This window comes from Leucoraja erinacea, chromosome 5, assembly GCF_028641065.1.
Source record: "Leucoraja erinacea ecotype New England chromosome 5, Leri_hhj_1, whole genome shotgun sequence".
NCBI classification, from domain to species: domain Eukaryota; kingdom Metazoa; phylum Chordata; class Chondrichthyes; order Rajiformes; family Rajidae; genus Leucoraja; species Leucoraja erinaceus.
The window spans coordinates 74,399,228-74,424,091 of NC_073381.1; the positions used below are offsets into that span (position 1 = coordinate 74,399,228).

Consider the following 24,864-nt stretch of genomic DNA (forward strand, 5'->3'; position numbering starts at 1 on the left):
AATAAAACAATGGAAAATTGGGGATTTTTGTGCAAAGGCCACATATTTCTCTCTCTTCTACATTCACCTGAAATATCAAAGCAGCAAGGTAACAAATAATGACCTACAATGGACTGGTATTTTGATATTTCTCAACCACACATGAATGCTTGTAAGTCTTGCTTCTGCATTACTTAAAGGTGATCAAGTTGACCTTAAATAGCACTGCTGGTGGCGGAACTCCTTCTACCAATCCACTAATCTGTTGACGACCAAAGCACCAAATGGAAACAGCTCTAGAAGGAGAACTGGGGCAGACTTCTGTCTCCAGAAGTGGGAGTATTGGGGCATGTAATGAAAGGACAGATTGTGGCCGGAGATGGAGGCAATTTGAGACTTCATTGTTTGTAATGTGCAGCTGCAAAATCATGCTGGACCTTTATAATCGTGAAGATATTCTGGAGTGCATGCACCAATGTGACCATGTTATTTTTCAGTGTTGGTAATCCTTGTGCATTTTTACTTTGTACCATTCTGACTGCCGCATACACTTCTAACATTGCTGCTTTGTTTGGTTTTTTTTAGGACATTCCAAGGAAAACACGTTACCTGTACCGAGAAACTTGCATTTCTGGTCACTAAACTTGCAGAATGTTCTCCACTGGGAACTGCCCGCACGGAGAACAGCTGGGAAGCAACTGTTCAGCGTGCAATATAAAGTGTAATTTCTATTCTCATTCATTCATTGTTATTTAGAGCTTAATGCGACTGCTTGTTCCAGATTTCCAGCAGTAGTTCATTTTGCTTTTCAATCCTTTGCCAATTTTGATGGTACGAAGCTTTTTTTTTCCAAGACGCTGCCTGAATGCTTTTCTGGCGTTCTCTTTGATTTCAGATGTTCCAGCAGGTGCAGTGTTCTGTATCTCACAGTTCCAGTTTGTTTTGTTGTTGTTGTTTGTGCTTTTTTCCCCTCTCCTCTGTTTCCCCCCTATTATGCCTCCTACAGACAGATTAGTTAGTCGTAGAGTCACAGAGAGTTATAACCTAAATTCTTCACTCTCTCAATCAACACCAATCTGTGCCATCAACTTTCTTCATCGACTTATCTCAAAGACTTGTGATCATCCAGATTAGAAATGAAAAACTTTTTTTAAACTTTCATATATCTGTGTGCTACCATTGTTTTTTGGATATTCCCTAACATCCTCAATACATTAATGTGATTATTTTATTTTTTTCAAATTAAGTATTTTAGTAGCTTCCTGTTCTGTCTCTGTACCAAACTGTACATTTATTCACCACATTGTGACTGAATGGAATTCCCCAGGTCCATTTTGCAAAGGTCACTGCCTTCAGATAGCACGATAAATCATCTCATGATCCAAGACTGGTTCTAGTGTACTTTTTGAAGTGGTGTGCACTGAACCTCATTGCACCATGTGTCCCTTCTAATTATTACATTTTTAATGTTTTTTTTAATGAATCAGTGAGAAATGTAATTTAGCAAATCTCGAAACTGTTTTTAACAAGTGCCATGATTGAAAAACAAACTGAATATGAGTGGAAAATGAGAGTTATTTTAACTCAATTATTCATAAAATTGAATCCAGCATCTTTATTGAGGAATTTGCATGTTTGGTTAACCACAATATTCAGCCTTGTGCAAACAGACTTAATTGTTATTACATTATATTCAATAGCTGCTGTGAAATGTGATTTTTTAAGCTGCCTTGATCTACTATATTGGAGTATCGTTTTGTCTTTAAATCCTGTACTTTCAACTTCTGAAGGATGAGAAGTGCCTTAATTGTCAGTATTCACTTTAAATGTGGTGCTTCTTGTATTATATGTTTGGAAAGGATTAGAATTAGAAAGACACCACTGGAATTAAGTTTTTTTTTTGCAGTGACACAGTGGGATTATGTGAAAATATATAAAAGATTAAATAGCATGTTTGCAGTTGCAAATTCTCGTAGGATTTTTACCTGAGTGACCCACGTGTTAAACGCTGAAGTAGCACAGATATTTTACATCAATGTGCAGAAAATGCCCTAAATTTGTCTTGTTCAGCGGTGAATTTATACCCTCAACCCCTGCTGCTCTAACTTGACTGAAAATATCATGTCTGGTTTTTGCTGTATTGTTTTAAGTGCCTTGAATGCCTTGGATGTCTCAATCACTATAATGAACCGAATGGCCTCATTCTCCTCCTATGACATGAACATGAGTTTAAACTTGAGTTTTGTTCAATTTAGAGATGCAGCATGGAAACATAGGCCCACCGAGTCTGTGGTGTTCACAATCACCCTATCTATCCTAGACACTAGGGACAATTTACAGAAGTCAATTAATCCACAAACCTGCACATCTTTGGAATGTGGGAGGAAACTGGAACACCCAGAGAAAGCCCATGTGATCATGAGGAGAACATAAAACTCCATGCAGATAGCACCAGAGGTCAGGATCAAACCCAGGTCTCTAGCGTTGTAAGGCAGTAACTTTACCGCTGCGCCACTGTGCCGCCCACTGAGTATTAAGCCAGCATCTTCTTTATGGGCCTGATCCACTTAGGCGACTCTTTAGGCGACTGCCAGGGACTAGTTTTAATGGAGTTCACCTACGACACCTGGCGATAACCTACGTCAACCTACGACAACTTACTGCAGCTAAAATTATCACCACTGTCGCCAAAATGTTTTTAACATGTTGAAAACTTTGCGGCAGTAGCCTGTAGTCGCACAAACGATCGTCTGTGGGACAGGCCCATTAGAGTCCGTTTGCCCCATATCCAACACATCCAATATCTGTTCTGGTAGTTTTAATCATACCATGGGAGATAAAGAACCTTCATTGGGAGATTCAAAATTATTAGAATTCAGCTTTGGAATTGAAATAAATCAACAAACTGCTGTTGCTGGAAATCTGAAATAAAAGAGAAAATACTGGCAACGCTCAGCAGATGAAACTGCACCTGTGGGAGAGTTTCTAGTATATTCTTATTTTATGCTGGATGTGAAGTATATAAATAACGGAGGACTTAAATTGTTGGTGATTTTAAAATTTTATATTTGTGCTAATTATAAATGTTGTTTGTGGTCTTAGATTAATTACCTTACTCAGTCCATGTAATCACAGCAATTTCCTCTTATTTCCTGAGCAAGTTCATTTTTTTCTTGATTATGGTATAAACCACTCAAAGGAAAAAAACCCATGTGCTGATAATAGTTCCCTTTTATTCCACCTGGGTATTTGAAACAGAAATTATAAAGGTTAAATACCTTGGAGCTTAATTCAATATTCCTCTCAAATTAATACCCATAACCTGCACTGAGATTTGGAGGCAGTTTGATCCCATTTGAGAATTTTGAACATAACATTTTCAGTTTAATCAACATCTACCTGACAACCTAAAAGTGAACATGTCAATTGTAATGTTTTTTCCACGGTAGTTTTAAGATTCGTCATCTTGCTTTATTAGAAATGTGTTATAAGTGAAGTGTGATAAGCACATTCCCATAATTTTAATATTTACTCGCTCTTCTGATTGATCTACTATCTACCAGTATTAGTCCTACAGGATGAAATAGATGCTTCAGCCCAACTTGTCCATGTCGATCAAGATGCCCCATCTAAACTGGTCCCACTTGCTCACATTTGGCCCATATCCATATATCTGTCCAAGTATCATTTAAATGTTGTTGTTTTATCCTTCTCAACTACTTCTTATAATAGCTCATCCATATACCCACCGCCATCTGTGTGGAAAAAGTTGCCCCTCGGGTTCCTATTAATTTTTTCCCTTCTTATCTTAAACCTATACCTACACCTTCCAGTTCTTGATTTCCTTACACAGAGGGAAAAACTCTGTGCATTCACCCTATCTATGATTTTATGCACCTCAGCCTCAGCCATGTGTCACTGATCCTGTGGGTTATATGTATCTAACTGGCAGGTGGCCCAGTATACTCTTCATACTTCCTCATACCGGGGGTGACATTACAAATGCGGTATTTGCCACGGTTATTAATTGTGTGATTTTCTAAATCAGGTATGGAGAAAAAGATTGGAAGATCAAAGCTGAGTGCCAGAATATCACAAAAACATATTGTGACCTTTCAAATGAAACGGATTATTACAAAGAACATTACTATGCCAGGGTAAGGTCTGTTTCGGAAGCAGGCTTTTCAAATTGGATTAAAAGTGGAAGATTCAATCCAGAAATGGAAAGTAAGTACAATACTTTGTATCTCCCCAGCTGAATGCAACTCATGGAAAATTGACATGAATTACACAAAAACAGCTTTGTATATAATTTGTATCGACCTTTAAATTATCCCCGCCTTATGATTCAATATCATATCCTGTTCTTTATCTTTAATGTTCCAATGCAATTCAAACAAAGTTATTCATATTGATTTTAAGTTATTTCCTTGTGTAATAATTGTCAGCATAGAAAGTGTTACTTGATTACTGATACAAGTTTTTGCTGATTTGGTTGCGACTGAATAGCCCACAATCAGAATCAGAATCAGAATCAGAATCAATTTATTTGTCATTTGGACCCCTGGAGGTCCAAACAAAATGCCGTTTCTGCAGCCATACATAACACACAAATAGACCCCAGAATTTTACATAAACATCCATCACATAGCTGTGATGGAAGGCCAAAAAAAACGTATCTCTCCACTGCACTCTCTCCCCCCCCCCGATGTCAAGTCAAATAGCCCCCGGCTGGCGATGGCGATTGTCCCGCGGCCATTGAAGCCACGCCGGGTGGTGCGAGGTCGCACACCGGGTCTAATTTGGTGCCCCCCGGTGTGCGCTCGTCAAATTAAATCCCCGCCTTATGATTCAATAACTCGGGCGGGATAATCCTGTTCGCCGTTGCAGGAGCCCCGAAAAGCGGTCTTTAGAGGAGCCGCGGGCTCCCGTTCCTCTCCGCAGACCCGCAGCAGCAAACAAGCAGCCTCCAACTCCGCAGCATTGACTTTTCCGACTCAGAGCCCCCGTTCATTTCAGCTTGTCAGTAGCAGCCTTGTCAGCAACTGGAGCAGTGTTACTTCCGGACTCGACCAGCCCCGCGACGGCGACGGTGATAGCACCTGAGTCCCGGTTCCTCCTGTTGGAGGATCCTCGTTACGGCCTCAACGACAATGGAAAGCCCACGAATAAATGTCGGGTCCCAGTGCAATAGATCAAAAATAGTCCCCTGTACCCCCCCCCCCCCGCCCCCCCAGACATGTCTAAAAAAATAACAAAAACTACATTAAAACCTTACAGAAAATAATAAAAACGGGACAGGCTGCAGATTGCTGCCAGAGCCGCCACCTTCCGGATGCTATTAAATGCGTGACCAAAGTAAATGATAGTTCTGTGATTCAGTCTAAAAATCTTGATAAACGCCACCTCCATTATATTTGGTATATCTTATATTTGGAATCTGAAAAGCGTTGAAATTTCAATTTAAGCTTGATTTAATGAGCAATACTTTACACTTGATAAACTCACATAGATGCCAGTGATGGAGCAAATGCTACTTTGGTTTCAAAATATCAAACGAAATGCAGTGACTTCTCCTGTCTTGGCACTTTCTTTCCTCTGAGATCATAGAGAAGTACAGCATGAGAACAGCTCCTTCAGTCCACAATGTCTGCTGCGATAAACAAATCTCATCTGCCTGCACGTGACGCGTGTCACTCTAAAAGCCTCTTACACTCTAGGCAACATCATCACACAAGTTGCATGTTTATTCATTTAGTAGTTTCTACATATGCACTATTAATCGTCATGTGTTAGAAGTAATCATTTATTAAAGGCAGATACACGGATAACATGAGTTTGTGTTAAATTCCTTCAAAACGTCAAAGGGTATTATTTTACCCTCTGACAAGTATACTGAATCTGCACATGGAGTAAGAGTTCACTGTGTACTATTTGTGATAAATTCATTTTGATTAATGTCAGTAGATTCAAATTTGACATTGAGCATCCCATGCTATTCTTTATTGCCCATTTGGTGCAAACAAACAAAGAATAGATTTCTCAATCGTTCTCATTTTACAGTTTTAGTAGGTAATGTTTAGTTTATTGTCACATGTACCGAGGTACATTGTAAAGCTTTTGTTGTGCGCAAACCAGTCAGTGGAAATGCATGATTATCATCGTGCCATCCACAGTGTACAGACACATGATAAAGGGAATAACGTGAATAATGTTTAGTGGAAGATAAAGTCCAATCAAAGATAGTCCATGTGTCTCTCATAAAGTACATACAGTAATAGCTTAGGTCTGCTCTCTAGAAGTTGGTCGGTTGGTTCAGTTGCCTGATTACAGCTGGGAAGAAGCTGTCCCTGAATCTGAAGATACAGTTCTTTAATCAAAGCAACAACAACTATTTCACACAAAGGGTGGTGGGTGTATGGAACAAGCTGCCAGAGGTGGTAGTTGAGGCAGGGACTATCCTAACATTTAAGAAACAGACGGGTATATGGATAGTGTTTAAGAAGGAACTTCAGATGCTGGAAAATCGAAGGTACACAAAAAATGCTGGAGAAACTCAGCGGGTGTAGCAACATCTATGGGGCGAAGGAAATAGGTAACGTTTCGGGCCGAAACCCTTCTTCAGACGAAATTCTGAAGAAGGATTTCGGCCCGAAACGTTGCCTATTTCCTTCGCTCCATAAATGCTGCTGTACCCGCTGAGTTTCTCCAGCATTTTTGGGTATATGGATAGGACAGGTTGGGAGGGATATGGACCAAATGCGAGCAGGTGGGATTAGTGTAACTGGGACATGCTGGCTGCAGTGGGCAATCAATCTATCAGTTTTATTCGTCACATAATAGTGCAAGTGAAATGAATTTGCCAGCAGCGGTACATTGATAAAGAACACACAAAAACACACAAAAAATTTAACACAAACATCCACCACAGCATTCATCACTGTGGTGGAAGACACACAATTTGGCCAGTCCTCCTCCATTTTCCCCCGTGGTGAGGACCTCAACCCTCCGCAGCCGTCGCTGCGGCATCCAGATGGTAAAAAGACAAGGTAAAAAGTCCAGGTAAGTCCAGAATCGGCTCTTCCCCACCGGAGACCGTGGCTTCAAGTTGGTGTAGGCCGCAGGTCGGCGGTCGGAGATTTAAAGTTTGCGCCGCAGCCAGAAGCACCACAGACTGCAGGACGGTCGAAACTCCCCTACAGGGGTCCCCGGCGAGGGACCCTGCTCCTGATTGTAAGTCCCCGCAAGTTGGGCCGAAGGACCTGTTTCCACGCTGTAAAACTCAGAGTGATACAGTGTGGAAACAAAGGAAAACTCAGCATTATTGATTAAATGTACACTAAATGTGAGTCTTTGGCAAGGAAGCACATTCTCTTTTATCAGAGGACTTTGCCGGCTCAGCAAGCTTTTCCATTAATTTCAATCTTTATTTATTTTGAAATAATGTATTTATGGAAGAGTCATTGAGTCATGAGCAGGGAAACGAGCCCTTGGAAACAGTTATCATCAACTGCACATCCTCTCCAATCCTACATTAATCCCAATTATGAATTTGGCATGATGACGGAGTTTAACTATCATCATATCTTTTTGCTTGCTTTAAATGTAGTTTTACTTGCTTTAAATACAGTAAAGCAATGAACTGAAATTAGGGAGAATAAAGCTAGGTCTATTCATAATGGTTAATTCCCCTGACAATTTCTTGAAAAATTAATTGTTTAGTTTGGTTTGGTGATACAGCGTGAAAACAGGCCCTTCGGCCCAATGAGTCCATGCTGACTGGCGATCCCTGCACACACTGAACACTATCCTACATACTAGGGACAATGTACCTTTTCTTTACCAAAGCCAATTAACCTACAAGCCTGTACAGCTTTGGAGGGTGGGAGGAAACCGGAGCACCCGGAGAAAACCCATGCAGATCACGGGGAGAGAGTTCAAACTCCATATAGACAGCATCCGTAGTCAGGATTGAACGCAGGTCCCTATCGCAATGACTCTATCGCTGTGCCACCGTGCCGCCCTTTCACAAGTCCTGTTCTGAGAGTAAAAACACAGACTTAACCCTAAAAATCTGTTTCACAAGAAAATAAGTCAACGGGTCTATTAATGGCATACGTTTCTTCAGCTCTTATTTTGTGTACCTGTTACTGAGTTATGATTGAAATGGCAAATGTTGTGCACTTTGATTTTAACACTTGCTATCTTTCAGCGATCTTCACTTCGCCAAAAGTAAAACTGGAAGCTGGGGTCTGTTCCATCACAATCATTTTGACACCTCCCAAAAAATGGCAGTACAATCTACATCAATCTATTCCACTGACTAAAATGTTTCATGAATTAAAATTTGAAATCCTTATCATCGACGAAAAGATAAATAAATCGGTAAGAGAGAGTTTTACTTTGTATATTATCGTAATGGCATTTTTCAATGGATCTGAATATTAATAATAATAATAATAATAATAATAATAATAATAATAATAATAAGTTTATTTATATAACACATTTATAGTCAATTTTCATTGACCCCAAAGTGCTTTACATAATTTTAAAATCAGTTCCATACAAAGCATAAAGATGGGTTAACAAAATAATAAAATGCATAAACAAGACACAACATGTAACATAAACACACATCCACCACAGCATTCATCAATGTAGTGGAAGGCACAAAACATTTTGGCCGTCCTCCCCCATCCCCCCCCCCCCTGATAAAGGCGAAGTTAAACTCAGCTGACATTGGCAATGCGCTAACTATGTAAAGCAGTCATTTTGTTCCACTCATTCACTAGTAGATGTTGATAATAATGTACAATCATATTAGTCTAGCAGAGGTCATACACTGAGGTCGTGCACTGAGGTCTTTATAAGTACTCTTTCTTGCATTTATAAGAAAAGGTTACAGTAGGTTTCAGCCTCAGAATAAAAGGAGATGAGGAGGAATTTCTTTAGCCAGAGGGTGGTGAATCTGTGGAATTCATTGCCACACAGCTGTGGAGGTCAAGCCATTGGGTATTTTTAAAGTGGAGATTGACTAGGAAGGGCTTCAAAGGTTAGGCAGGAGAATGGGGTTGGAAAGGAAAAATAGATCAGTCATGATTGAATGTCAGAGTGGACTGGATGGACCGAAAGGTTCCAATCCTATAGACAATAGACAATAGGTGCAGGAGTTGGCCATTTGGCCCTTCGAACCAGCACCGCCATTCAATGTGATCATGGCTGATCATCCCCAATCAGTACCCCGTTCCTGCCTTCTCCCCATATCCCCTGACTCCACTATTTTTAAGAGTTTTAAGAATCCTGAGCACTGTGATATAACAAGAACAGTTTGCAAGGGAGAAACACAGCTGTGGAGGGAATATGCCTGCAGCAGCTGTCAAATCCATTCCGCCTCTCTCCCAATCGTTTGTTCATATGTACAGGTGTTTGTCAACTGCCGAGGGTCAGTACAGAAGGTTTAAATCTGCGTTAATCTACACTATGTTGTTTCAATGCCAAATCTGAATAATTAAATTCCTGTAAGAAATATTTACTTAAAGAAAATAATTGTTATATATTTAATGCTTTTAGTGCACTTACCTGGAAAATGGTGATTTTAAAAAGGTGGACACATTGGAACATGACACCACTTACTGTGTGACTGTTCGGTCAGTGGAACATTCCTCTTTGAGAAGAAGTGACCCTTCTAAAAATCAATGCATAAAAACACCAAAAGGTGAGAATTCCATTTTAATGAGAAACGATAAAAAAATTGTAATATTACATATTAAACATATGCAACGTTCATGAAAATCACAGCGCAGAGGAACCAATGCAGACCATTATGCCCGGGCATCCCATTAGCTCTTCTATCTATCTTTGCCGCTTTCACAGTTTCCTTTTTAGATATTTCTTTGAAGGGAATTATTACCCCACTCACCCCAACCATGGACTGTTTACCCTCCTACCATCCGGGAGGCGCTACAGGTCTCTCCGTTGCCGAACCAGCAGGTCGAGGAACAGCTTCTTTCCGGCGGCTGTCACTCTACTAAACAACGTACCTCGGTGACTGCCAATCCCCCCCACCCCCGGACACTTATTATTTATTTTTTATTCAAATCGTTTGCTATGTCGCTCTTCAAGGGAGATGCTAAATGCATTTCGTTGTCTCTGTACTGTACACTGACAATGACAATTAAAATTGAATCTGAATCTGAATCTGAATCTGAATTAGGCCTTTACATTAAATCATTCTGTATTCTGCAGAGAATTAATAAGTTCTAGGAACAGAATTTGGCCATTCGGCCCATCAAGTCTACTCTGCCTTTCAATCATGGCTGATCTATCTTTCCCTCTCAATCCCATTCTTCTGCCTTTGCCCCGTAATCCCTCACACCCTTACTAATCAAGGATCTGTCAATCTCCGTCTTAAAAATATCCATTGACTTGGCTTCCACAGCAGTCTGTGGCAATGAATTCCACATATTCACTGTCCTCTGACTAAATAAATCCCTCCTCATCTCCGTTCTAAAGGTACGTCTTTTTATCCTGAGGCAATGGCCTTTGGTCCTAGACTCTCCCACTAGTGGAAACATTCTCCCCACATTCACCCTATCTAGGCCTTTCACTATTCGGTCAGTTCCAATGATCATCCTTCTAAACTCCAGCGAGCACAGGCCCAGTGCCGTCAAATGTTCATCATATATTGACAGATTTGTGGATGTAGCCGAGTCCATCACACAAACCAGGCTCCCCGCCATTGTCTCCACCTTCACTCTCTCAGAAAAGCAGCCAAGAGCTTGCCCCATCCCGGGCATTCCTTCCCCTTTCCGCTCCCCTTGGGCAAAAGAAGCAGAAGCTCGAAACCACGCACCACCAGGCTCAGGGACAGCTTCTATTTTCTGGCTTCTGAATATATTGTCCGAATCTGCTCTACCTCATTACGGACATTGGACTTTGTCTCGGAACTGTTACACTACAATGGTGAGAACTATATTCAGCACTGTGTCCTTCCCTTCACTCTACCTGTTGTTCTGGAGTTTGGCTTGATTGTATTCATGTCCAATATTATTTGATTTGATTGGATGGCATGCAAAACAATGCTTTTCGCTGTACCTTGGTCCATTTGAGAATAATATACCTAAATCTAATATTTCCATGCTTATCATTTTTTTCTAACTTTGTATTTGTTCTTCTTGCAATAATGCTGAGTCTTTGCTTTTTTGTTAATGCTTTATCAAATTTCCTTAGTTGGAATAACATAAGCTTCACAGAAGAATGGAAAAGATATTTTGCTGATTCACGAGAATGATACCAAGAATAGGGGTTGGTGCAGTAATGGATAAAATGAAGAAATGATTTAAGGATTTTTCATTATACTTCAAGATGATAATGTAAACTCCTTAAATCATGTCTTCATTTTATCCATTTTTGCACCAACCCATATTCTTGGTATCAATCTTGTGAATCAGCACAATATCTTTTCCATTGGTCTGTGGAGCTTACCTTATTCCAACTATACATTGGACACATAAATTGTTTATTGTTGTTAAATTAATAAAAGTTCTCTACTTTTTTTATAAACTTTTCTTTCTCACCTCTGAATTTCTCCCCTCGTGGATTTTCATACCTGTTAAAATTATACCATTTGGTGTAAGCATTGTTCATCAATCCTTTATCCTTAATAATGGTCATTATTACAGTATGTTGCACTTCAGATAAAATCATATGTCATCATCACAATCACAATAATACTTTATTAGCCAAGTATGTTTTGCAACATATGAGGAATTTCATTTGCCAAGTCAGTCATACAAATATAAAACAACGGAACACACAAAATACATTTTAACATAAACATCCACCACAGTGACTCCTCCACGTTCTGCACTGTGATGGAAGGAGAAAAAGAGTTCAAATATTCTCCCTTCTATGCTCTCCCGCAGTCAGGGGCCTCGAGCCCCCGTTGACGGGACAATCTTGACTCCCGTAGCCGGCGGCGTTTTGGCCCTCCGCATCGGGACGATCAGCTCCTGCATCGGGGGGGATGTCAGCTCCCCCGCGCCGGCGATCAGACCCCGGGTCAGGGCTGGTCGAGCCTCTGTGTCATTGGATCTTCCAGACTAGCCTCTCGCAATACTGCGAGCTCTTGATGGTAAGCCCGCAGGCCATGTTATGAGCGATCCCAGGCAAGGGATTAGCTCCAATGTTGGGACCCTTCTTCAGTGGTAGTAGTTCAGTCCATCACATAGACCAGGCTCCCCACCATTGATTCCATCTGCTTCTGAAGAAGGGTCTAACCTGAAATGCCAGCCATCATTTTCTCCAGGGATGTTGCCTGACCCACTGAATTACTCCAGAACTTTGCATCTGCTTTAGTATATACCAGCATCCACAGTTCCTTTCTACTCTAATGGTTGCTTTATCGAACTCCTCAATCATTTCACTCAGGTGGCTCTAAGTTTCCAGTCATCCGTTATTTAAATTCACACCTGAAACGTCAATTCTTTATATCACCACTGCTGAGGCTACTCTGCCTGTTATCTTTTCACTTTGTTCTAGTGTCTGTCCTCTTCCTCCACAAATGCTGCCTGACCCGCTGAGTTCCTTCAGCATGTTACATATTGCACATCTTCCCAAATGTTCAGCCTCTGATTCTGGGGTTTCATGTTGTTTTATTTCGTATTCTTCCACTTCTGATGCAATGTCATTATTTCTAAATCGTAAATCTATTCCGTTCACTCGATTTATACTGAACTTTTGTACTTTTTACAAGTGTAGTTGTACATTTTTCATTGCCTATTCTTCTTCATTTGACAGATCCAGCAAAACAAATGGTTCAAATTATTCTGTTTGGATGTGTCCTGCCTGTCCTCCTTTTTATTTTTATCTTTGCTTTGGCTTGCTGTTTTATGTACAAATACGTGAATGCCAGAGATCAGAAGCAACCTATAAATCTGGTAAGGAATTTCTGACGGGTTATTTTTATTACTATGGACTCCTGCGATGGAACTGTTGTGAACCTTACTAAAGGAAGCCTATTTTAAACCAGTGCAGCAGGGAATATACAAATAACTTGTTCAAAGTAGATCCAACAGCATAGACAACAGTGCAAATATTTGCTCTTCAAACAGAGGAAGGTAATATGTTATTCACTTAAGAATAACAGTTTTAGACAAAGTAATGTGGAACAACTATATATAATGTAATGGGTAAACTAGAATTGGACACATCTGGAGATTTTTTTTCCATGACAGGTGGAAAATGTTTGAGTAGTGTGCTGATATGTGAGGGGGAAAAGGACAAGAAAGCGGATTTAGAGAATATTCTTTCGTGTCCATCTTCCATGTTTCAAATGTTTCGAATGTTGACATTGCCGCCATCGTCCGTCCTGAAAAGGGCGCAAGCTTCCGGCGACAATCAGTGGAAGCCATCACTTGTTGCAATACATGATGGTGGCAGCAGAATCAGCTCAGGATACTTCCAATTTCCAGCCCCCGCGACGAGGACACTTCTGCTATGGGGCCATAGGTTATATATTCATCTTCAATGGCAACAAATATTAAATGATGAGGAACTAGTAAAGATTGGCATGCAGAGACATCATACTGGGTGTGGCGGTGCAGAAAGTTCAGGAAATCAACAGGTGTGGCAAATACATTGGAAGATGGGTAGTATGTTGCGCTTTATTATAAGCGTGAATACAAGAGTAAGAAAGTCTTGCTGCAATTATATTGAGCTTTGAGACCTCTTAAAGTGCTGTGTTCCTCACCATCTCTTGTGAATCCCTGGTCCTTGACTATTCGAAAATGGAGAAGGAACATTTGGAAAGGAGCTGATCAAAATCCCCTCCCCATCAGAACACAGTTGCCTATATAGGAACATGAAACTATAATTTAGGCCTTTGATTTTGGAGGGCTATTATCTAAAATTTGGTTCATGCAGCAAATCTTGAATACATCTTTACAAGCTGTTGCTCTAGATTTTCCTCTTAAGAATCTTAACTTAAAACCCTTAATAGCTTGTAGGACACATTGGAAGTTCAAGTACAAAGTTTCAGATTCAGATTCAGATTCAACTTTAATTGTCATTGTCAGTGTACAGTACAGACAACAAAATGCAGTTAGCATCTCCCTGGAAGAGCGACATAGAATATGATTTCAATAAATAAATCTACATACATCATCTGTGGAAAACTGCGGGTACCTTAATTTCTCATCAAGGTGAACCAAGATTCTGTGCAAAGGCACCAAAGACAAATAGATTGTGCCAGCTGTACACGTGTGTGTGAATAATACTAAAATATAAATGATTGAACATTAAATGGTTTGTTTGAAGCTAAACTTCAAGCCCTTAACTTTATCTTTTCTTTTCAGCTGCAAAATGATTGCCCATCAAATCAGACATTCTTGATTTGTTCACCTGAATTACTGGCCATTAATGTTGTGATTCTGGAGAAGAGGGACAAGGAAGCATCATCATATGGGTGTAAAGATGCTGATGATTGCAAAATCCCTTTAACATCCCAGGTTTGCAACATGTCTGCTACTGAATGGAAAGCTATTCCCCTGACAATAGAAAATGTGTACAAATCTCAAATTGTAGAAAATCCAGCAACAGAAAACCGTGTGTATAGCGAGCGCGGTGTTCCAGTGGCTGATCAGTCCAAACAAAATGGTCCCTCAACTGTAAATGAAGGAATTCACCATGGCGACGTTGCAACAGAGAACATCAGCCTCCCTCAGCAGTTGCAAAGCATCCAGCTGCCAAATGGGAATTACAGAAAACCACTGCAATTGGGATACAGATCGCAACTGCTGTCAGGGCCTGTGAACGTTGAAGGAGCACAGTATCGTCCAGACTATGGCCTTCTCGAAGTAGAGACACGTCTAAACCCACAAAATGAACGACCACGCCTCTCACCAGACAGAAAGACAGATGATCCGCTGCAGACAAGTTACTTGTCGCAATCTGTTACGAATGATTCAAACACGAGGGCGACAGGGAGCAATGATGGTCAGCGTGAGAGAGCGTATCTGCCAAAAATGCCACAGCAGCAAGAACAAAGTAACTATACGTCGCAGGTTCAACTGGCCGGAAAGCCTTCAATGAATGGTGTTGATTGTTGTCCTCTTGTATTAGATAGCAAGATGCTGAATGAAAAACTATATGAAGAGATGGAGGAGGCAGATTTAGACTGGGACCTCAGTAGTGGTAGACTGAGCTTATCTGCATTGTGCATTAGGAGAGATTCAGAGGATCGTGACTCCTTGACACAGACTATAGAACCGCAGCAAGATCTTCTATCCTCTGTATGTACAAAGGCCTTTCCAGATGAATCTTTAAAAACTGAGGAAGAAGTCTATTTATCAAACTTCCAAGAACATTGGGGGCTGCGTTTACAAATATAGCAATTGGTGGTCTCTGTTTGCAAGAGCCATGTGTATTTTGTGCAAAATATGCCACCATTTGGCACTTCCATTTTGTTCAGTTGTAGATCATTCACTATTTTATGTCACTTTGGCATAAAATCTAAACGTGATCGAAATTTGGACAGTCGTTACCAATCTCCTTGATAGACTGTCAAAAGGGGAACTTTGGCTTTGGTACACAGATACTGAATCATCACCAAAGCAAGAGAATGATAACCTTGGTAATATCAGGCAAAGCCCAAAACAGAGCAGTGGAAGAAACACTTTGGCACAGAGAAGTCGTGCAGCTCAAGGGAAACAGAACAGCCCACCCACAGAAGGAGATCGGGCAAAACATCCTTTCCAGCGCCAAGTTAGTGTGTAATGTATATATATGTATATATATAATGTATACATATATATATATGACATGATCGAAGGAAGCAGCATGAATTACTTCTGAAATAGGAAATAGGCCAGCATAAGAAAATCATTTGATGCAACGGCTTGGTATATTATTGTTTCATCTGTTGGGTTTATATTCCAATCCTGGATAAATTATTGGAATGAACTTGTGAGATCTTTATTCAGTATTAAGGTTTGGACAGTGTCCATCTAACTCAATGCAGCACACACATCCGCAACACAATTTATCGTTAATTGAAAATGTCACTGAAAAAAATAACTTGTCGATCTAATATGTTTTTTTTAGTAATTCAGAAACATTATTGGTAATGTGGAGCAAACTGTCTTTGCCTCACCTAAATGGAGTCATGCAGAACTGTAGATGCTGGAATCTTGAGCAAAACACAAAGTGTTGCAGGAGCTCAGCGGGTCAGACAGCATCTGTGGAGGGAATGGATAGACGTTTTGGGTCAGGGTTCTCTGCACCTCCACTGGGAAACATCATGGTTTCTATTTTTCAAACTTGAAAATTGATTATGCATTTTAATATCCAGATAGATCAATATGATACATAATTGGACACTGTCAGTAACCAAAGATTTTTTTTGAAAAGCTGTTGGAAAAATATATTTGTATGTGCAGAATATTTCAGAGCTGTTATATTTTATAAGCTTTGCATTTGATTCATTTGTAAATTCATTTATTAAAAAAATGACTATTGGCTGTGTTAAATTTTAAACTTGTTCAATTTTTGACTTAGGTAGCAAAGCACTTCATATTCAGTACAAGCAAAGTTTGCATTACACAGGTACCGCACTTCAAAGAACATGCTTCACTTCAAAGAACATTCCAGGATATTTCCTGAGGTGCAGAGAAGTCTGAGATAGAACCAGGAAATATTTCAGATTAGAAATGAGTGTTAGTTTAGTTTAGTTATGCAGCATGGAAACCGGCCCATCATGTCCACACCGATTGTCAATCACCCGTTCACACTAGTTCTATCCCACTTTGTCATCCATCCGATACACACTGGGGACAATTTTACAGAAGCCAATAAACTTACAAACTCAAAACGTCTTTGGAATGTGAGAGGACATGGTCACAGGGAGAACGAGCAAACTCCAGACAGGCAACACCCAAGGTCGGGATCGAACCGCAGTCTCTGGTGCTGTGAGGCAGCAGCTCTACCACTTGTGCCACTGTGCCGTCCTCCATAAATCCATCGTATATGAAACATTTAATCTTACATATGATGGAGGCAGTTAGCCCTTTCATTTATAATGGATTCATCTGCTTTGATAAGATTACAAATGGAGAAATATCATAAAGAATATAAACATTCATCATTGGACATCACTTATAACTGCATGTGCATGCTGTATTTCACACCTTCAGACAATAATAATGGAGTTAGACACAAAATACTGGAGTAGCTCAGCGGGTCAGGCAGCATCCCTGGAGAAAAGGAATTAGTGGCGTTTTGGGTCGAGACCAGTCTCAGGCCCGTACGAAGCTTTTCAAAAAGGGGGGTGGCATGACAGGATTACAAAACATTTATGTGAAATAATGTTCACGCAGCGCACATCACGAGCATGAAGTCCCTTGCGGCCAGGGTCCAGGACCCGTTTAAGGGCCCTGGAAGCTCTGGAGTTTTAGATGCTCTCTGGTCCATTCTGAGCCTTGTTTTGGAGCATTTTTGCACCAAATTTATGACCAATATTTCAGAAATCATTTTGGTTGTCAAGAGTAATGAATGGGTGGAATGGGATGATTGGGGTTATTGGTGTATACATTTTTTTAAATCAAAAATTGAAGTTGTTTTTGTTTTAATAATCAAGTTGTTCTGTTGTAAAATGTTATGTGCAATGTTATGAAGGAGCATGCAAAAAATGCAAATAAAATAGTGTACGTTTTTGCAGTAAAGAAAACCTTTTTGTAGAAAATGCTTTGTATGTTGATTTGATTGCGTGTTACTGTTAGACTGTGTTAGTGTGTGCAGTGCACCTTTAATAGTCCTCCTGACCTAACAACTTCACATCACATCAATTTCAACATGGAATAGTGATGTGAATACAACATTTAGTTCAATTTCCATCATGAAAATTGTAGTCAAACTAAATGGTGCATTTACAAACTAACCTATTTTACTGTCATACTATTATAACAAATTTTAATTCCATGTTGACTCATAAACAAGATCACAAATCTCATTTTGAATTCTCAAACACAATGTGATTGTGAATAATAGCAGAGCTGCCAAGTTTCACGAAGCATTCCCGTATTTTGATGGTTAAAGATCAGTATTTTGCATGCAACCTCGTGTATTCTCAAATATCAGTATGGAATACTGAAATTCAGTACTGCTGAATTGTGAAACCATTTTTGAAATGTGAATCTATAATTCTTGATTTTGATCCAATAACGTAAATATATATAATAACATATCTATACTTATAAAACTCTGATCTTGGATGTGTGTGTGTATAATCAAATCTTCTCGAAAACACGACACGTTAACGGTAAAATTTCTACATATTCCGGTAGATATTTTTTCCGTGGAGTCCGAAATTGCCTAATCTGAAGATTCTGACAAAAATTTGAAATAAAAACGACTCTTTTGCTGATGACGTCACAATGGGTCAGCGTCGTCTTGATTGCGCTGCGAGTGATGCAGCTCCATGTGCTCCTAATCAAATCTTCTCGAAAAACATGACACGTTAACGGTAAAATTTCTACATATTCCGGTAGATATTTTTTTTTCTTAATCGTGGAAAAAAGGGAGTCCGAAACGCACCCCCCCAACCCCCCCCCCCCCCCCCCCCCTTGCCTAATCTGAGAGTCGGGAGATTCTGACAAAAAAGAATGAAAGAAATAAATCAAGGAAAAATGATGATCAAGGAAAGGTGACTCTTTTGGCTGAGAAGACGTCACAAAAAGGGTCTGCGAAATCATCTTGCTTGCGCTGCGAGCGATGATTAGGCAAATTCATTTTTACAAGCCAGATCAAACCTGTACATTGTGGGAGGAAACCGAAGAAGGTTAAACCATCTGCAAAGCAGCTCTCTGCCCTAAGTCAGCCTTGGTTCTGTACTCCAAACTGAGATCTGGATTCAGTGTGTGGATGAGAGAAAAAACTACCCAGGAAAGTAAAAATTTAAAAAGAAAAGTAATATGCTAGAAATCCCAGGTATTTGAAGGTGATATGACAGTCAGAGAGAAAAGCATAGAAAATAGGTGCAGGAGTAGGCCCTTTGAACCTCCATACCCCTTGATTCCGTTAGCCCTAAGAACTATATCTAAACTCCATCTGAACAGCTTCATCTCAGTAGAGACAAAGGCCATTGAACCTGGCCCTTATGCCCAATTCATTCTTGCCAACCAAGATGCTCATCCATGCTAGTCCCATCTACCTGCACCTGGCCAATATTCCTCTAAACCTTTCCAAAACATCCAACTGTCCACAAGTATTTTAAATGTTTTAAAGCACCTGCCTCATCTACTTCATCTGGCAGCTGGAACCATATACATACCACCCTCTGTGTGAAAAAGTTGCCCCTCGTTTACTATTAAAGCTTTGCCTTCTCATCGTAAAACCAAATTAGTTTTTGATTTCCCCAACCTTGGAAAAAGACTGTGCTTTCACTCTATTCATCTCATGATTTTTTTACACTTCTAAAAGATCACCCCTCAGGTTTCCTGTACTCAGAATAAAGTCCTAGCCTGCCCAAGCTTTCCCTATAGCTCATGCCATCGAGTCCTGGCAACATCCTTGTTAATCTGCTCCACTTTAAATAGGATCTCCCTCAGCAGGATGACCAAAATTGAGCACAATACTCCAAGTGCAGCCTCACCATCGTGTTATACAACTGTAATATAATGTCCGAACTTTTACACTCAGTTGTCTGACTGATGAAGGCCAGTGTGTCAAAAGCCTTCTCCACCACCCTAGCTATCTGCAACACCACCTTCTGGAAACTATAATTTAACCACACTTAACCACACTTCCCAGGGTCCTACTGTTCACTATAGAGGTACTGCCCTGGTATTGCTGTGCAAAATACCACACCTCAAACTTATCTGACACCTCACACCAAATACTTATCTGAATTAAACTCCATTTGCTATTTCTCAGCCCACTTGGCCAGCTAATCAAGATCCCACTGTCATTCGGGATTGCCATCTACAATCTCTACAATGCCACCTATTTTAATGCCATCCGTAAACTGATACGTTCTCATCCAATTGGTGCTAAAAAATAGTAATATAAAATACAGTAAATATTTAAACTGAACTGTTATGGAATTGACTGTCACAGGAACCAGTTTGATAAATTAATTGGAACTGATAAAAAAAAAGAATTTTAATTGGAAAACAGCCTTTATTTGCTTTGTTGTGGTGTTTTGCAATTTTTATTTGCCTGTTTTATATCTCAGCATTTTTCACAGTTCATGTTTCGTGGCTGTTTGTTTTACTCACATGCCTGATGAACAGCACGCCCTTCTGTCTGGTGCACTTTCCCTGATTCTATGTGAAGGTTCTGCAAATGTATTTGAGAACCTGATTCAATAGGAGTTAGTTAAGGGCCTGTCCCACTTGCGCGACCTTTACAGGCTGCATTTGCATTGGCAACGTCTCAATTGGTGCTTGACGTCACAAGAAGTGACGATTTGCTTGTTCAAATGAAGGGAAAGTCAGTCCATAAAAAACACAAGTAAAACTTGAGTGGAACCTGCTTCTTTTTAGGGAGTGCCTGGGAACTGAGTATGACTTGCTTCACCTCCAGCTTTGTGGGTTGTGAGGTGCCAAGGTGGCATCTGCAGACACTGGAGGTGGGAGAGGGGGAGGGTGTTCGATAGGGCGGGTGACTGGGTATTTGTGAGGTGGCAAGCTCCTTCCACATTTACTCTGAGATTCTGTTTACAGTAATGCAAGGACTCTGTACCATCCCAAATGCTCTGGCTCCACTTTGAGCCAAACAATATGGTTCAATGGTGCTTTACATGTCGCATATGCAACTGCACAGTGAAATTCTTTTTGCATATATTACACATGCTGGCGTCGCCATTTTTTGGTGCCTTTATTCAAAGTCCAATGGTTTGGTTTCTGCAATTTGTAAATTGTCCCCTAATATGTAGGATAGTGGTAGTGTGTAGGATGATCACTAGTTGGTGTGGACTCAATGGGCCAAAGGGCCTGTTTCCACACTGTATCTCTTTTTATATTTATTTATTTGATTAATTCTTTATTTCAAACAGAATAAAAGAATAAAAAGCAAGTGTGAAACAGCATACAAAAAACAAAACAAGAATATTTATAAAGTGTCATAAACAATATCTATAAATAAATGAAATCGTATGTGTCCGAAAAGGAGCAGGAAGAAGCCAAAGCTTATTAATTCCCACCCCTTATTCAACTGCTTATAATTATCTTATACAAATTTAGCAGCTATATGTACACCATATGTACACCAGCAGCTATATGTACACCAAATTATTTACATTTATACACTAATCAAATATTTACAAAGCTATACAAAAAAGAGAGAAAAAAAGAAAAAAGAAAAGAAAAAAACCCTCATAAACAATAAAGTATCTCTTAGTCATATCTCTAAAGTCTAAAGTCTAAAAAATGTAATCAAGCCAAACACAAGAACAACAAGGGGAACAAAGGGAAACATATCAGAGTGCAGAATACAGTTTCTCAACATAGCAGTTCCAGAGAAAAAGTCCAATGTCCGCAATGAAGTAGGTTGGAGAATGGGACCATACCCTAGCCTACGGAAGGGGGAAAAGTTGTTCCTGAGTCTGGTGGTATATGCTTTCATGCTTTTGTGTCTTCTGCCCAACGGGAGCAGAGAGAAGAAGGAATGACCGGGTGGGAAAGGCCCTTGATTATATTGGCTGTTTTCCTGAGGCAGCATGAAATTTTGGTTAAATTTAGTTTATAGATACAGCATGGAAACAAGCCCTTTGGCACACTTAACCCAAACTGACCATCGATCACCCGTTCACACTAATTCTGTGTTATCCCACGTTTGCATCCTCTCCCTACACACTAGGAGCAATTTCCAGCAGCCAATTAACCTACAGACGCACATGTCTCTGGGATGTGGGAGGAAACTGGCGGACAGAGAAAACCAATGTGGTTTTCCACAGAGAGAACGTGCAGACTCCACACAGATAGCATCCGAGGACAGGTTTGAACCCAGGTTCCTTCCTGCAGTTGTTTGTTTCTCCTGATTTATACAGGTTGTTTACCTGGTGTTTTAGTGATCAGAGCATGACATTTCTATTATGTATCAGGATTAGTTCATTCCTCCACAAGTGAACCATGCTACGCTGTCAAGAGGAAATTCAGAATCATTTTTGCTGCAAGAAAAAAAACACTCAAAGAGGAACAAGGAAAAAATAATAGTCACCTGATAGGCATTCCAGGACTGCAGGCCATAAAGCATTCTTGCTCATTACTCTGGGTCTTTGTGCATTATATAACAGAGTTAATTAATTGTTATTCCCAGAGTAAAGTACAGCAGTGACCTTTTCTGGAGCGTTTCAGATCATAGAGAAGTTCAGCCGCACAATATCTGATGTGAGTCAACTCCCCAATTTTGAAATTTCTGCAAATAGTGGAATCATCGTGCATTTAAAAGTGTGATAGATGTTGGATTAGTGTAAATGGATCTGTGGAGGTTGGCACAGACTTAGTGGGCCGAAGGGCCTGTTACTTTGCCAAAATGCTCCCAGACTCTATGGAACAGAAGCACTCTAGGTTAACTTGCATCACAGTACCCTGGGATCACCTGTCATTGACCACTCCTGGGGCAACATGATCCTACTCCAGCAATGCCAACATGGCAGGCCTAAGAATCATAGAGACATATCACATGGAGACAGCCCCTTTGGTTCAAGGGACTGCGGCAAAGTGAAGATAGACAAGTACCTTTCTAAACCAATCCCATTTATACGTTCATAAGTTCCAGGAGCAGAAATAGGCCATTCAGCCCATCAAGTCTACTCCGCCATTCAATCATGTCTGATCTATCTTTCCCTCTCAACCCCATTCTCCTGCTTCCTCCCCATAACCCCTGGCACCTGTAGTAATCAAGAATCCGTCAATCTCCACCTTAAAAATATGCATTGACTTGACCTCCTCAGTCATCCGTGGCAATGAATTCCACAGATTTATCAACCCCTGACAAAAAAAGAAATTCCTCCTCATCTCCTTTCTAAAGGTACGTCCTTTTATTCTGAGACTATGGCCTCTGGTCCTGCAACCAGAACTGGTCTGCATCCTTCCAAGAACTGGTGTTTCAAGTGCTCTTCCTCATTCTTGTTAAATGTGTGAGAGTACCTGCTGTCAACACATATACAGGTAGCGCTTGCCAGTTTTCAATCACTGAGTGAAAAAAATCTTCCTCAATTTATCTCTGCATCTCTTATCCACGATCTGAAAACTATGCCCTATGCTGAGGGGAAATATTTTGTATTATCTACTCGATCTTGTTCGCTCGAAATAAATGATACACAACTAATCCACTCTCCTCTCTGAACCACTCCATTCCAGACAACATTCTGGTGAAATTCCTCTGGATCTTCTCATGTTCAATCACAACCTATGTACAACATGGTGACCAAATTGCACATAGAATTCCAGCTGGAGCATAACTAATGTTTTATATCAACCTCCTTGTTTTTATGTTGTATATCCCAGCTAAAGAGGACAAATGACTTACATGTTATATAACAGACTGATTTACCTGTACTGTCACCTTCAGGCATCCATGGGCTTGTGCACCCTTTATTTCCTCTGACCAAGCATTCCTGGTTCAGCAACATTCCCCATGAAGGTATTTCTGATCGGAGAGAAGGGGAGAGAATGGGGTTGGGGGGGGTGAGGTCGGTTGTTGATTGTAGGTTAGTTACCTAAAGTTGGAGGATTCAATGTTCATTCTTGTGTCATAGTCAACGTCAAAGTAGCCTTTATTGTCATTCAGTCTTTGCGGTCTGAACAAAATGTTGTTGCCTTGCAGTCCTACATATAGTAAAAATGACAAAAACACCCAATAAACACAAATTAACATCCACCACAGTGAGTTCACCAGGCACCTCCTCACTGTGATGGAAGGCAAAAGTCTTAAGTCTTTGTCTCATCCCTTCTTATTCTCCCTCTGCACCAAGGCGATCCAGGCCTCCGATGTTGTGACCCCGCCGGGCGATGGTAAGTAATGTAAGTCCCGCGGCTGAATCCAAGCTCCGCGAACGGGCCGGTTCAACTCCGCGGCCCGGGTGGTCGAAGCTGCCGAAGCTGCCACCCTCCAGTCCAGCGGATGAAGCTGTTGTTGCGGGAGCTCCAGAGAACAGGTCACCAACCTGTGACCTGCGAGCTCCCGACAATGTCTGGATTTTATGTAATTATATTGCTTCTGTCTTCATGGAGAATGTACTAAAGATATTCCAATAATAAGATATCAATGTGCTAAAGGAGGGAGACAACCTCGGTCACTAGAAAAAGTAGTACTGCATGGTGTTTTGATCTCCATGGTTAAGAAGGACGTTCTTGCACCGATAGCAGTGCAGAGAAGACGCACTATATTGATTTTTCAGTCACTCCAACCCTTCCGAGTTTTCCCTCAACCTACTTGATCTCTCTGACATCAGTTGCCAAAAACGATATTGTTTATTTTTGTCATATTCATCATTCAACACTTCCCCTCCCGCATTCTACCGGCCTTTCCTCATTCCCACGCATCCTATGTCCGTTTTTATGTCCTCTTCCTCATCTAATCATATAATCTGTTCCTGGACTTAAGTTGCCTCAACTCATTCAGATTTATCTGCTGGCCATAACTCCATTACCAATGTACAGTAGAAACTGCTCATGAACATGCAGCGGCAAGGTGGCAAAGCGGAAGAGTTGGGTTCGATCCAGACCTGGGTTCGATCCTGACCATGTCTGTATATATGTTCTCCCCGTGACCACGTGGGTTTTCTACGGGTGCTCTGGTCTCCTCCCACACTCCAAAGATGTAATGCCCCTGTCCCACTTAGGAAACCTGAACAGAAACCTCTAGAGACTTTGCACCCCACCC

The 24,864-nt window shown here is 40.6% G+C and overlaps 1 protein-coding gene across 1 annotated transcript in view; it reads left to right on the forward strand.

The window, feature by feature from the left end:
- The window catches only part of LOC129697408 (interleukin-20 receptor subunit alpha-like), a 32,939-nt gene extending 14,579 nt beyond the window's left edge, over window positions 1-18,360 (forward strand). The window contains exons 2-7 of the mRNA XM_055635916.1: window positions 565-700; window positions 4,028-4,206; window positions 8,192-8,364; window positions 9,553-9,697; window positions 12,781-12,920; window positions 14,337-18,360. Of these exons, the coding sequence (XP_055491891.1) occupies window positions 565-700; window positions 4,028-4,206; window positions 8,192-8,364; window positions 9,553-9,697; window positions 12,781-12,920; window positions 14,337-15,371 (1,808 nt within the window). The 3' untranslated portion in view covers window positions 15,372-18,360. The remainder of the gene's footprint in view (window positions 1-564; window positions 701-4,027; window positions 4,207-8,191; window positions 8,365-9,552; window positions 9,698-12,780; window positions 12,921-14,336) is intronic.
- Window positions 18,361-24,864: the final 6,504 nt, after the last annotated feature.